The sequence below is a fragment of the Gadus morhua genome, chromosome 8, assembly GCF_902167405.1.
Source record: "Gadus morhua chromosome 8, gadMor3.0, whole genome shotgun sequence".
Taxonomy (NCBI): Eukaryota; Metazoa; Chordata; class Actinopteri; order Gadiformes; family Gadidae; genus Gadus; species Gadus morhua.
The window spans coordinates 15,669,957-15,683,401 of NC_044055.1; the positions used below are offsets into that span (position 1 = coordinate 15,669,957).

Consider the following 13,445-nt stretch of genomic DNA (forward strand, 5'->3'; position numbering starts at 1 on the left):
GCCTCCCTTTCTCCCTCCCTCCCTCCCTCCCTCTCAGCCAATGCCTCCCTCCCACTCTCTCTCTCTCTCTCTCACTCTCACTCGCCTTCTTCCACTCTTAGTCCCTGCATCACTCACTCTCTCACTCTCCCAGTCCCTGCCTCCCTCCCACTCTCTCCACCTCTCTCTCTCTCTTCCACTCTCCCAGTCCCTGCCTCCCTCCCACTCTCTCCATCTCTCTCTCTCTCTCTCTCTCTCTCCATCTCTCTCCATCTCTCTCTCTCTCTCTCTCTCTCTCTCTCTCTCTCTGTTCCACTCTCCCTATCCATCCCTCCCAGCCATTCTATCTATCAAACCCCTCTGCATACCTCCCTCCCTCCCTTCCCCCTCTTTCTCTCGTCACCACCCTTCCTCCATCGCTTTCCCACCCTCCGACTCTTCTGTCTCCCTCTCCCTTTTTCTCCCCCTCCTTCCCTCCATTCACCTTCTAACCCTCCTCCCACCATTCACTCCCCCCGCCTCTCCCCCCCCCCGCCCCCCCTCACCTGCAGCTCCTTGTCCGCCGCCTTGGTCAGCTCCCCGGCCAGAGTCTCCAGTCTCTGTCTCACCGGCCCGTCTACAGACAGGACATGAGCCAGCTCACACAGAGACGGGTACAGCTGAGAGGGAGAGAAGGTGAGATCAACACACAGGAGGAGAGAGAGAGAGGGAGACAGAGAGACAGATGGTGAGAACGGAGGAGAGAGAGCCGGGCGGAGAGCGTTAAAGAGACAGGAAGAGCAAGGCAGCAAAAGACAGGCCAGCAGGTCAGAATTATTTTAATAATATAACATTTGATAAAAAAAAACAATACCCATATTTTACAATGTGCAAAGGCCGTGTAATTAAACTCCAAGTAATTGAGGTTTTTACTGGCATTGCATAATAGCATAGACATGCATTAATGCATACAATGTACACTGAGGAATAGCAGAGAGATTGGTATGTGGACACCGTATGTGGGTTGACAAGATGTATGGAGTAGTCAAACACACACACACACACACACACACACTGGACTCACCGCCCTGGAGTTCTTGGCCTCCTTAAGGATCTGCTTGGCTGCCTGCACCTCTTCCTGATCCTCTGATCCTCTCAGGACAGACACCTGCTGCTGCACACGCACACACAGCCGCTCCATCACCTGCGCACACACACACACACACACACACACACACACACACACACACACACACACACAGTCAGCATTACCACAAGAATGAAAATATGCCGGTATGTACCGGTATATATATCTATGTATATATTTCTGACCAAAGTCCCTTGCCCAAAATACACACACAGTGCAAATACATTTCTGAAGCAGACACACAAACATCTCCCATGGCTGCGACGTATAGCCACAAGGCAGGAAAACAAAGACGGACGCACACGTTCATGCAAGTACTCTCACACACACACGAACACACACCTGTTCGGCGGTGCTGGTAACCAGGCCTTGGTTCAGCCTGAGGGCTTGCTTCTGGGAAAACCTCTGCGTCTGGTTGTTCCTCAAGAGGGCGCGTTGAATCTGTGACACACACACACACACACACACACACACACACACACACACACACACACACACACACACACACACACACACACACACACACACACACACACACACACACACACACACACACACACACACACACACACAGCGGGAGGGGATGAGTGTTTACAGAGCGCGACGAGCAGGTGAAAAGTCCATTTGCATGTTAATCCGCCGCCAAGGGAGAGACGCCTTAAACCCGAGGGGAATCCACTGAAACGGAAGCGGACCTGCTGAGAGGCTTCACCGCTGAGCAGGTGGCGCCGTCTCATTATCTTATGCAAAGGATAACAGTAGAAAAGTTATCTCCCCGAGGGATCGCACACCCTGTCAGAACCTCAGCACACCTCACCAGCTGGGAGCCAAGCGTTAAGGAACACGGCCGTAATTATGTTTGGATAGAATTACCTCGAGACAGTCAAGACAGACGGAACCTCAGAGCGCGGCGGAGACGTGGAGAGTAGGACCCCAGTGTGGAGTAGACCCCTGTGATCGCTGCCAGGCGCGTTGCCCGACCCATACCACATCACACTGGTTTCACTACGGTTGACATGTTTTGTTGGTACGCTGAATGTTTGTCCCTCACAGCTAAGCAGAGGTCTTTTTTCGTCTGACATTTTCACACCGGCGGTTGATAGGGGAAATGGGGACAGAATAAAACGACTCCTAGAGAAAGATCCCCCATGACACGCTGAATCGTTTTACTCTTGGGAAGCATTGTAGTTTGGATGTGACCAGGAGATGTTTAACCAACCTTGGTGATGGCTTGTTCCATCTTCTCTGGAGCGCTGCGGTACGCCTGCGCCACGTCACTGAGGGGGAGGGGCATGTAGTGGATGGTGAAGTTACTGAGAGAGAGAGAGAGAGAGAGAGAGAGAGAGAGAGAGAGAGAGAGAGAGAGAGAGAGAGAGAGAGAGAGAGAGAGAGAGAGAGAGAGAGAGAGAGAGAGAGAGAGAGAGAGAGAGAGAGAGAGAGAGAGAGAGAGAGAGAGAGAGAGAGAGATTTGAAGGAGGAAAACAGGGGGTGAGAGAGAGGTGAGAAAATGGATGCAGAGAGACAGATGCGGAGAAATAGGGGGAGAGCGAGAGAGTCAGGGGGAGAGAGAGACATTTTTGATGCGTTCATGTTTAGATCTGCATTATTAATTACGTTTAAAAAAAGGGAACCGCAATTACCTGAGGGAGAAATCGATCGATACTCTAATCGTTTATTCGCCCTCCTGATTGCCAAACTCACTTTAAAACATGCACTGTGTGTATGCAAAGTGATTCATGCATACCCACACACATTGATGAACACGCACTTATACACACACTGAAGAAATCTTTCTTCCTTTGTCACACACGGTAACAAATACAGTCTCAAACACATAGTAAGAAATGAAGACACTTTCTCAAACACACTCGCATACGTTCGTTCTTACACACAAGGTAACAAATCCACACACACACACACACATACACACACAAACGATGAGTTTGAGTGGCACATAGCATCAGAAGAGTGATGAAATGTGGTGTAACGCGGTGGACTCTGACAGCGCAGCTGTCACATCTGTGTGTGTAGAAGCTCATTTATCCGCTCATAAGGATGCTCGTCTCTAATCAGCGTAACAGAGACACAAACGCAAAGACCCGCTTAAAGCACATGCTGTGTGTGTGAATGTGTGTCTGTCTGTGTGTGTGTCTTTGTCTGTGTGTCTGTATGTCTGTGTCTCTGTCTGTCTGTCTGTGTGTCTGTCTGTGTGTCTTACTGTTCCAGGGCTCTGGCTACATCCTGAAGTCCCAGCACCGTGGTGTTGTTGCGATCCCATGTCACACTCCTTGCACAACAAGCGGGGAGAGAGAGATAGCGAGAGTCATTAGTTTGCCACTCTGTAGAAAAACAAACAAATCACTTACAGAGTGTACACACTCTCACACACACACACCCTCCTTTAAAGTCTACACAAATAGATGTGCATATACACGCGCACACAGAACTGGGTCATTCAAAAAAGGTACAGATGCCGAATTGGGCGGTTAGAAAATCGACACACGCATAGAACATTCCACCCACACACATCACCCACCCGCACTCTGCTTGTTTGGCCAAACCCCAATGTGTCCCTCTCTTCTTGTTGTCTTCTCTCCATCTCCGCCTCATTCCACCTCTCCTCCTCCACCTGCTGTCCCTCCTCCATCGCTCCTCTTCCACTCGCCCCCCCCTCAAACATCCTTCCATCTCTTCTCCACCAGTTCCTCTCCTTCCACCATCACTCTTTTTCTACTCCCCCGCCTCCTGTGCCTCTTCCATCACCCCTTCTCTCCACATCCACCCTCTGTACCTCCTCCACCTCCTTCTACAGAGCCATCGGTCCATCCCATCATCCGTCACTCAATCTCCGTGTCTCCATCTACTATACCTCCTCCATCTCTCCTCGTCCACCTCTTCCATCCCTCCTCCCTCTCCTTCTCCTCCACTACGTGGACCACCTCCATCTTTCCACCTCCAGTACCTCCTCCGTCACTCCATCTCTCCCCCTCCGCCTCCTGTACCTTAATCACTGTTTGATGAGCCGATGCCACCTCTGTTGCAGCACATCATTTCCTCCTCGTTCTCCCTCTCCTCATCTCCTTCACCTATGAGTCCCCCCAGGGCTGAATAAAGTCCCCATCTTTCATCTTTACTTTAAATCTTCTTACACTCGCTCTCCCTCTCATGTCATCATCTCCACCCTCCCCGTCTTGCTGCTACAACCCCCCCCCCCTCCCCCTCATTACTCACTCCGTTACCACGACAACGTCCTCGAACCAACCCCAGCGCCCCCTGCTCCCCTTTGACCCTTCTTTTCTCGTAAGCATCATCGTCATCGTGGTCATCATCGTCCCCCCGTCTATTCCCATTGGTTGTCTTCTTTCTCATTGACTTGAGCCGCAGTGGTGTTTTAATAACTAAGGGGACCTCTGCCAGTCCCCCTCGGGTACGCAGCTCATCTCTGTCCCCCACAACAATAGCCAATATCCTTGAGTTCCTATGCCTGCATTCCTTTACTCCACAGCCCTGTAGAGGAGAACACACCCACCCACGTTGCCCCCCCCCCACACACACAACCCCACCCCTATTCCTCTATTATAACGTTGGGGCCGTGCCAAATTATTTTTCCTTTGAAGCTGGTGCATCATGCCCTACCCATCCTGACTCAGAACACACATACACACACACACAATCACCTTCACACACAAGGACACACATGAAAGCATGTGAACACAGACACACACCCACACTCTGACAAGCACACACCACCTCACCTACCTACACGCACGCACCAACACCCACCTCAGAGTCGTGTTGATCTGCAGGGCCTTGCTCAGCATCTTGGCCCCAGAGTCTTCCAGACAGTTCCCACTGAGATCGACCTTCCGCAGCCCGGCATTGGAGCCCAGGGCGTTCACCAGCACCGTGCCCCGCTGACGGAGCCTGGAGTCGGCCAGGGACAGGGACTGCAGGGCCTGGGAGAGGGGAGAGGGGAGCGTCTCAGTTTTAGGGGGATTGAAGAGACGGACAGTGGAGCAAAGAGAAAGTGAAGGAGAGTTGGCAAAAAGAGTGAGACGGACAGAGAGAAGGCAGTAAGGCTTGAGAGATAGAGGTGTATTGGCTGTGAATGTGTGCGTGCGTGTGCGTGTGCGTATGCGTGTGCGTGTGTTTTTCAAATACTGGGTTTAATATCCACAGTTGGGACTTCCGGGCCCATGAACAAGCTTTCGCACACGCCAAAGCTTAGTGTGTGTACATGGGCATGCACGCACATTTGAGAACGCTTGTGAGCTATCACCATCAAATGTGGTAAATAATTGAGCAAGCTACTTGTCATGCTGAATTTGCCTCTCAGAAAGCAGGCCGAATGAGATCGAGAGATACGGAGATGGTGAGAGAGAATGTGAGAGAGAGATAGTGAACGAGAGCGGTGGAGGGAGATAAAGAGAGTTTGGCCCTAAGGAGAGTTAGGAATACGGTGAAACTAAATGAATGATTCATCGTCCGCCTGCAGAGTCCATGGATGACTTAACAGGCGTGTCTGTTTGTGTGTCGCGCTCACCCCGTGCCTGTAGCCGCGTAAGAGAGTGAGCGAGCGAGCGAGCGAGCGAGCGAGAGAGAGAGAGAGCTTGTAGCTTAGTGAGAGAGAGCTTGTGGACGTGTGAAGGCGAAATACATGACAGTTGGATAGAGAGAGAGCGGGGAGAAACTGGAGGGAGAGAGGAGAGAGAAAGAGGAGCGGGAGAGAGAGAGGAGCAAGTGAAAGTGAGAGAGTGACAGAGCGAGGAGATAAATCGATTGAATCTGTTGATGCTGTGCAAGTGTAATTATGTAAATTATCATTTGAGCAGGGCTCTACGAACTTAGTATGGGTGAAGGGTGTGTGTGTGTGTACTCACACAGTCCTCTTCCTGCACCAGGTGAACTAGTTTCTGCAGAATCTCGTCCAGCAACCTGAGAAGCAAATACATCGTCGTCTCTTCATCAGCACCATTATCCCGCCGGTCCAGCCTCATCTTCCTCAGTGTGAAACAAGGCCATCATTAAGCCGTCTCAAACACCATTAGTGATCATCATTACTATTTACATAACAGCTGCATCAGCACCGGGAGCCACTGCCTTCATTAACGACACACACACACACACACACACACACACACACACACACACACACACACACACACACACACACACACACACACACACACACACACACACACACACACACACACACACACACACACACACACACCATCCCCCCCATAGATGGTGCTGTTCTTGCGTTTAGATTTCCGTGAAACAGATCCTCTTTAACGTTATAAACCAGCATCCAGCCCAGCCACCCACCGGCCCTTCACGTTGAAGTTCTTCCCCAGCAGCAGGTGCTTGAGCGAGGGGTGTCTGGAGAAGGACGGGAGGACCACCAGCATGTCCCCATCCAGCCCTACAGAGGAAGCACAGGATCACAACTTACTATTACCCTTCAATTAGTCAATGAGCAGACATTTATCCACGGAGCCTTGCAGTGACTTCAGATACAGGTTATTAAGGAGTAGGCCCGGGGTCAGCAGGTGATCTCACTCGAGGATGCAGACCTTGTGACCTCCAGTGTGACACCGATCTGAAATCACGAGAGCAGGTAGGGTTTGCGGCAGTGTACGCAAAGAAACCTACACATAAACACTGCAGCCATCGGGGATCAAACCCAGTACTTGGCGGCATGGGAGTCGAACAACCTAACCCTTCCTCTATCCTGGACCAGAGACCACGTCGGACTTCCAATAATGGTGTTCTCCACACACAGCAGGACCATGGAAGAGAAGGTACAGGGGATATCTCGCTACTCATTCTTCCTCCTCCTCCTCGTCTTCCAGTCCTAACTTCCCTTTGAGAACTGATAAGAGGGTGCAAGATTGGGAGGCATAAAAACTGAGACGTCTCACAGACGGAAGATCTGAGCGAGCCACGCCTGTCACTCACATCAGTGTCTCCATGCTTGCATCACCTTTTGATCTGCACCCCACCGCCCCGCCCCTACTTGTGTGTGTGTGTGTGTGTGCGTGTGTGGGGGGGGGGGGGGGGGGGGGGGGGGGGATGGAGTGGGTTTAAGTGAAATGTAATGGAATACAATTCTCTCTGCCAAAAGATGAAAGCAATGTCAATGATCCAAGAGGATTAAGTGTTTTCTGTGCATTTATGCCTGGTAATCCACAAATAATATGCACATAGGTGTGTGTGTGTGTGTGTGTGTGTGTGTGTGTGTGTGTGTGTGTGTGTGTGTGTGTGTGTGTGTGTGTGTGTGTGTGTGTGTGTGTGTGTGTGTGTGTGTGTGTGTGTACCGTTATCGGAAATGTCAAGGGTTCCAACGCAGGCAACACGAGGAAACAGTTCCTGGAGCACGCCGGCACCAGCTGACCTCAGCTGAACGAGAGACATAAACAGAGAGAGACAGACGGACAGACAGATGGACGGACAGACAGACAGAAATGGACAGAGACGGAGAGAGACACAGGCGGACACAGACAGACAGTGAAAAGACAGTGAAAGTTAGAGTCATAGTAATCGGCCACAAAGATAGGAACAGACATAACAGACCCAGAAAGTCAGAGAACAGTGGAGCGTACGCTCTCAGTATTATATTGAGATAGAGGGAGCATACCAGGGAGGAAAGAGAGTAGATAATATCAATACAGAGCGAGAGGGTTACCTTCATCTATAATATAGTATTAATATTAATATAGAGTGGGGAAAGGGTACCTCACAGCCGCTGATGTCCAGGTGGAGATCTGTGATGTGAGGGTTGTTGGATAGACCCAGGAACAGAGCTCTGGGACACACAAGAACAGGATGATACAATAAGAACAGACAGAGGGAGACAGAACAGGTAGAGTGAATGAAACAGTGAATGAAAGAGAAAAGATAGAGTGAATGAAAGGGAACAGATAGAGTGAATATATATAGGAAGACAATAAGAGTAAAAATAGATAGTGAGAGAAGAGCGTCTGATAGAGGGCAGAAGGGAGGGGCAGAGAGGGAGGAGATGCAGGGCAATAAAGAGATGGTTGTTAATAAAACAAAAGGGAAATGAAAGAACTGGAGTGGAGGAGGAGGGAAAGGAGGGGGAGAGAATAGTCTCGCTCGGGGCCGGTGGAAATGTAACCAGAGGAAGGGAAGGTGAGCCAGACAAGAGAAACACAACCAGGCAATGCACAAAACAAGATGGCTGGCTGATATGAAGCACATGGGTCCTGCGTGAAATCAATCTGTTGTATTGTCATCCGTCAACATCCAATACGTACTTTGACTACGGGGGGGGGGGGGGTATGTCTGATAAGGTATCACAAACATCATTTATAAGGGATTTAGAATATGAACACAAACGTAGAGAACATTTGCGCATTTTTGCCCCCGTAGATTTTATGGATCACACAATTTAGATAAGAGATTTAGAAAGAGATTTAGGCATATCTATCATCTGCTGATCCGTCGATATTCTGGTAAAAATACATTTTTCAATTTAATAACCCAATGTGCATTTTGAATTAAAGTAAAAGGAAAAAGGAACAAAATGTAAATGATATCCCAAACCTGAGATTACGAAAAACAATACGAAAATGTTCTTAGTCTAACCTGCATATATTCACAGATCCACAAACCCAGACATAAACACAAACACGCACTCGTATCATCTGCATCTGACTACACAGGCATCACCAGCCATTATCCAGGTGCCTCCAAACACAGAGCAGCACATCTGTGTACTTTGTCTTTTATTCCTATGCATTGTTTCTCATCCCATTGTGCTCCAATCACAGACGTCTGACACGAAGAGATGCATTCCGGAAGTTTGAACTCCTCCACCATCAACCACAGAACCAGCAGCTGTTCCTAGCACACAGACAACGCATCAACGCCCCACACACACAGCCCCACATCTGAACGAGATGCCCCCATATAACCTCGCCACAGCGAGAGGGAGATGGAGAGAGTGAGAGCTATCTATGCCTCTAATAAACAAAATACACACACATTTAAATCCATACAGCGACCAATAGATATTTCTAAATATTTCTCTTGCATTTTTATTCTTATTCCCATTTCGATATTGTGTATCTTATTTTTGTCTGCATTTCTCTTTTTGTGCTTCGGCGATTTCAATGTACGTTTTAAACGCCATAAAGTGCCTTTGATTGAAAATTACTTTGCATCTAACCGCTTTGTGAGCAAACACTATACAAACCAGATTTCATTGGAATGCGTTTATGTAAGATAAATAAGCAACAATAAATGAGTATTACACATCTGTAATTTGCTTATCTTTGATGCATGTGAAACCAGGCATTGAAGCTCAGAGAGATTACCGCTGTCAAATGCCGAGTGCTTGTAACTGAAGAAGCCATATTGAGTGTGTTAAACATGGACTTAGCATAGATTTAACATGATAACCTCGTAAAACAACGTCAAACACTTAACCCTGCCATGAAAAGCCCTCAAAAAGGAACAAGGCTTAACAGAATTCCACCAAACACACACACCTTCACCCAAAATAGATGCACAGAAACAAATTACACAGAAAGTTGTCTACGTTTCCATAGAAACCTAGGATTAATAATGGCACTGTTTTGAGTGTGCAGCACAATGCCTTGCTTATTATCCAGGGCTAAACGAGGTGCTCCTAACGAGGTTGGGCTAACGAGGGCTTAACGAGCTGCTCTAATTAGAGAGGTACAACCCTGTGTTGCAGCTCTGCCTGTAGTGGAGAACACGGCTTTACCCTCCGTCCTTCCACCGCGCACTATCCCTTATTTAACCGCCTTCACAAACGGCAGTTACTCGACGCGTTCCAAAGAGACGCTGCCTCCATAGTAAATAGGTTTCATCTGGAACACGGGCTGAATGAATGGAAAACAAAAATAGATGACAGCGTGTCATGCTTCAACTGGCTTCAATCATCAGAGACAAAGTTACTTTTGATTTCTAGATCACTTGATGTTAATCTGATTTGACCGACATCTATAATTGGATAGTTCCTTTCATTATTGTACTTTTGTTGTACCCCTAAAGATACAATGATGAAATGCCAAAACAATTACATTTAGGGCATTTAGCAGACGCTTTTGTCCAAAGCAACCTACAACCATTCATAAAAACATTTACACACTGACAGCGTGCCGTTGTCAACCATGCAAGGAGACAGACAGCTCGTCGGGAGCAGTTAGGGTGAGGTGTCTGGTTCAGGGATACCGACACACAGCCAGGAGGAGCCGGGGATCTAACTAATAACCTTCCGGTTACAAGTCAAACCGCTGGGCCTCCTGAACTACTGCCCCCCCTACTCGTTGGCATGGGATTGACCTGCCCCAGAGGCAGTAAAAAACCCCACCCTGCCATGCTCTACCAGCTGAGCTACACGGATGTATTGAGGAGCACAAAAATCAATAAATGCACAAATAATACACACATAATTATGAATTTCAAGTTGATCCAAAAAATGAATAAAACCGAGTAAGTCAAAATATGAATAAACCAAAAGTATGAAGAAATTAATGAATAAATAAAAATTCTATAAACAAAAAATGTGAATTAAACTAAATACCAGTATGAATAATATGATTTGAAAAAAACAAAAACACGAATTACAAAGATTAACACGTGAGGCCCCCATCCTGCCCCACTAGCCAAGGCCAACCAGTGTGGTCTAATCCTGGACCAGGACCTTAGCTGGTCCCATTTAGACAAGGACCTGAAGTGGTCCCATTTAGACCAGAACCTGAAGCGGTCTCATATAGACCAGGACCTGAAGCGTTCTTATTTAGACCAGGACCTGAAGCGGTCTCATTTAGACCAGGACCTGAAGCGGTCTCATTTAGACCAGGACCTGAAGCGGTCTCATTTAGACCAGGACCTGAAGCGGTCTCCTGTGGACCAGGATCTCAAGTGCTCTCCTGTAAACAAGGACCTGAATTGTTCTCATGTGGACCAGGATCTTAAGTGGTCTCACGTGGACCAGGACGTGAAGTGGTCTGGGACCGGACTCACCTTAGGGAGTCTGGGGGCACCTTCATGGAGGCCAGGCTGACGTGGGTCAGGCTGAAGGCGGAGCTGAAGAACTGGCGGAAGGTGGGCAGGGAATCCCTGGCTCTCCTGGGAGAGAGAGGAGAGAAAGGAGAACAAGGAGGGTGAGGGATGGATGGGGAGCTGGACCAAGGTGGAAACCCACCTTTGATACAAAATGTACATAACGTTTGACCACCGACACTGAGCCTTTTTTTAATCAACATAAAGTGGATGAATTCCTCCAGTCCTGCCTGGAATAGTAAAAACTATTTATTTTCATTTCTTTCCAGAGCAGACCTTCCTGTTTGGCTGTGAGTAAGAAGGTATGCAATTTATACAGCATTTTAAAGCATAGACGGCGATAGGAAAGATATTAAATTCAATTTCATGTAAACCAGAAGAGACGTGAGAGAGCAGAGAGGCAAAATGAAGGATAAAGCTGAGGACAACAGACACCAAAAGATGAAACGCAACAACAGAGAGAGGAAATAAGATAGGATGGAATACAGTGAGGGAGGGAGGGAGGGAGAATGCAGGTAATTGTACAATTTCGATGGCGGTAAAGCCATTCGAATTGATTTGGATTGAGAAACAGAGCGAGAGACCGATTTCCTTTCGTGTGAAGGGCGCGCACACACACACACACACACACACACACACACACACACACACACACACACACACACACACACACACACACACACACACACACACACACACACACACACACACACACACACACACACACACGTATGTCCTTCACAAGAAAGGAAAGCTTTGTATATACGTGGGTATATATAAAACAGACTACTTCGAACAAAAGCGAGCGAGGAATAACAAGACAGGAAATAATAAAGTCAGGCCTGAGAGATCCAGAGAGAGAGAATTACAATATGAGGGAAAGGTTAAGAGACAAACGAAAAGCAGGAGTTGGTAATGAAGGATGAATGAAACGAAAGGACGTAAACCAAGACACAGAGAGACAGAGAGAGAGAGACAGACACAGAGAGCGACAGAGAGAGAGACCGAGAGAGACCGAGAAAAACAGCTGTTCAGGGCGAGGGCAGATGGCTACGGAGCATGTCATTCAGCTGGGATCAGACCAGGCCGGCAGTGAGAAGGCATGAGGACCGTCCAGGAGCAAGGTAGAAGCTCACACTCAGCAGTTATCCCGGCCAGCCGCCACTGCGGTCCTCCCAGCCCAGGGAAATAAGGACATGGAACGGTGTGTGCAAGTGTGTGTGTGTTTGTGTTTGTGTGTGGGGGTGAAAGTTTGCAAGCATTCGTGTATATTAAAAATTTTGTGCAATTGTGTGTCCCCGTCTAAACGTGCAACTATGACAGGCGGCATTTGTAATATTTTGTCTGTGTGCATGTGTGTCTGTATCTGCTTGTGCGTGCGTTAAAGCCTGCGGCGTCGCAGCAGAGGAGCGACTTGTTGTGGTTGTGTAGGACAGCAGTAATCCAGTTCAGGGGGTTCTGAACTGTGTTTAACACTCCTTAGCAACCAGAACCACAACTCTGCACACACCCCTCCCTCTCTCCCTCTCCTCTTCCCTCCCCCTCAGTCCCCCTATCTAGGACTAAAGCACAAATAATTCATCAAAGCAAAGAGTGGTGTTTAGAGGGCTGAAGGAGAGGCAAACCAGGAGGAAGGGAGAAGATGAGAGAGAGAGGAGCAAGGGAGAGAGGAGAGGAAAAGAGGAGATGAGATGAAAAAGACGCAGAAATCAGAGGAAAGGAGAGGAAAGGAGAGGAAAGGAGAGAGAGAGGAGAGAGCGGCGGCAGAAACTATTCAGCATAAACCCTAGTACTTTTCTACGAGCAGGACACTCGTGCCGTCCCACGGGGGAAAACGCTGTTGACCAACAGCTGAACCACTTCTGTGTAATCCTGTGTTTCCCCCGCCGTCAGATTTCGTCTGACGAGTTCATCCTGCATCTCCGTCTCCCGCGCTCGCTCTGTGATTGTGTCCTCATTTACACGGCCCCCAGGGGCCCGTTCCCCCCCTGCATTACATTACATTATATTACTCTGTGATCATCATCCAAACACCACTTTGATGGCCGACGCAGAGAGAAAGCGGGGGCCACGGGTCGAATAGCAATAAGGCGCCTCCTGAAAACAGAGTCAACTACAAAGGCAGGACACCTTTGATCGGTGTCAGGTCGGCCAGGGTGAAGTCGAGTTAATGTTAAAGAACTTCCCGCTGCAACAAACGAATGAACTAATTATATCCTTGTTAACAGCATTAAGTCACAAGCGACCGATTGTTCTTAATCGACTCAAGCAGTTTACGTTA

The 13,445-nt window shown here is 48.4% G+C and overlaps 1 protein-coding gene across 1 annotated transcript in view; it reads right to left on the bottom strand.

The window, feature by feature from the left end:
- The window catches only part of carmil3 (capping protein regulator and myosin 1 linker 3), a 90,807-nt gene that overhangs the window by 31,288 nt on the left and 46,074 nt on the right, over positions 1-13,445 (bottom strand). Inside the window, exons 16-26 of the mRNA XM_030364162.1 lie at positions 11,126-11,230; positions 7,844-7,913; positions 7,426-7,507; positions 6,434-6,530; positions 5,986-6,040; positions 4,889-5,061; positions 3,324-3,392; positions 2,325-2,418; positions 1,448-1,546; positions 1,043-1,162; positions 525-638 (exon numbers count right to left, since the gene is read on the bottom strand). Of these exons, the coding sequence (XP_030220022.1) occupies positions 525-638; positions 1,043-1,162; positions 1,448-1,546; positions 2,325-2,418; positions 3,324-3,392; positions 4,889-5,061; positions 5,986-6,040; positions 6,434-6,530; positions 7,426-7,507; positions 7,844-7,913; positions 11,126-11,230 (1,078 nt within the window). The remainder of the gene's footprint in view (positions 1-524; positions 639-1,042; positions 1,163-1,447; positions 1,547-2,324; positions 2,419-3,323; positions 3,393-4,888; positions 5,062-5,985; positions 6,041-6,433; positions 6,531-7,425; positions 7,508-7,843; positions 7,914-11,125; positions 11,231-13,445) is intronic.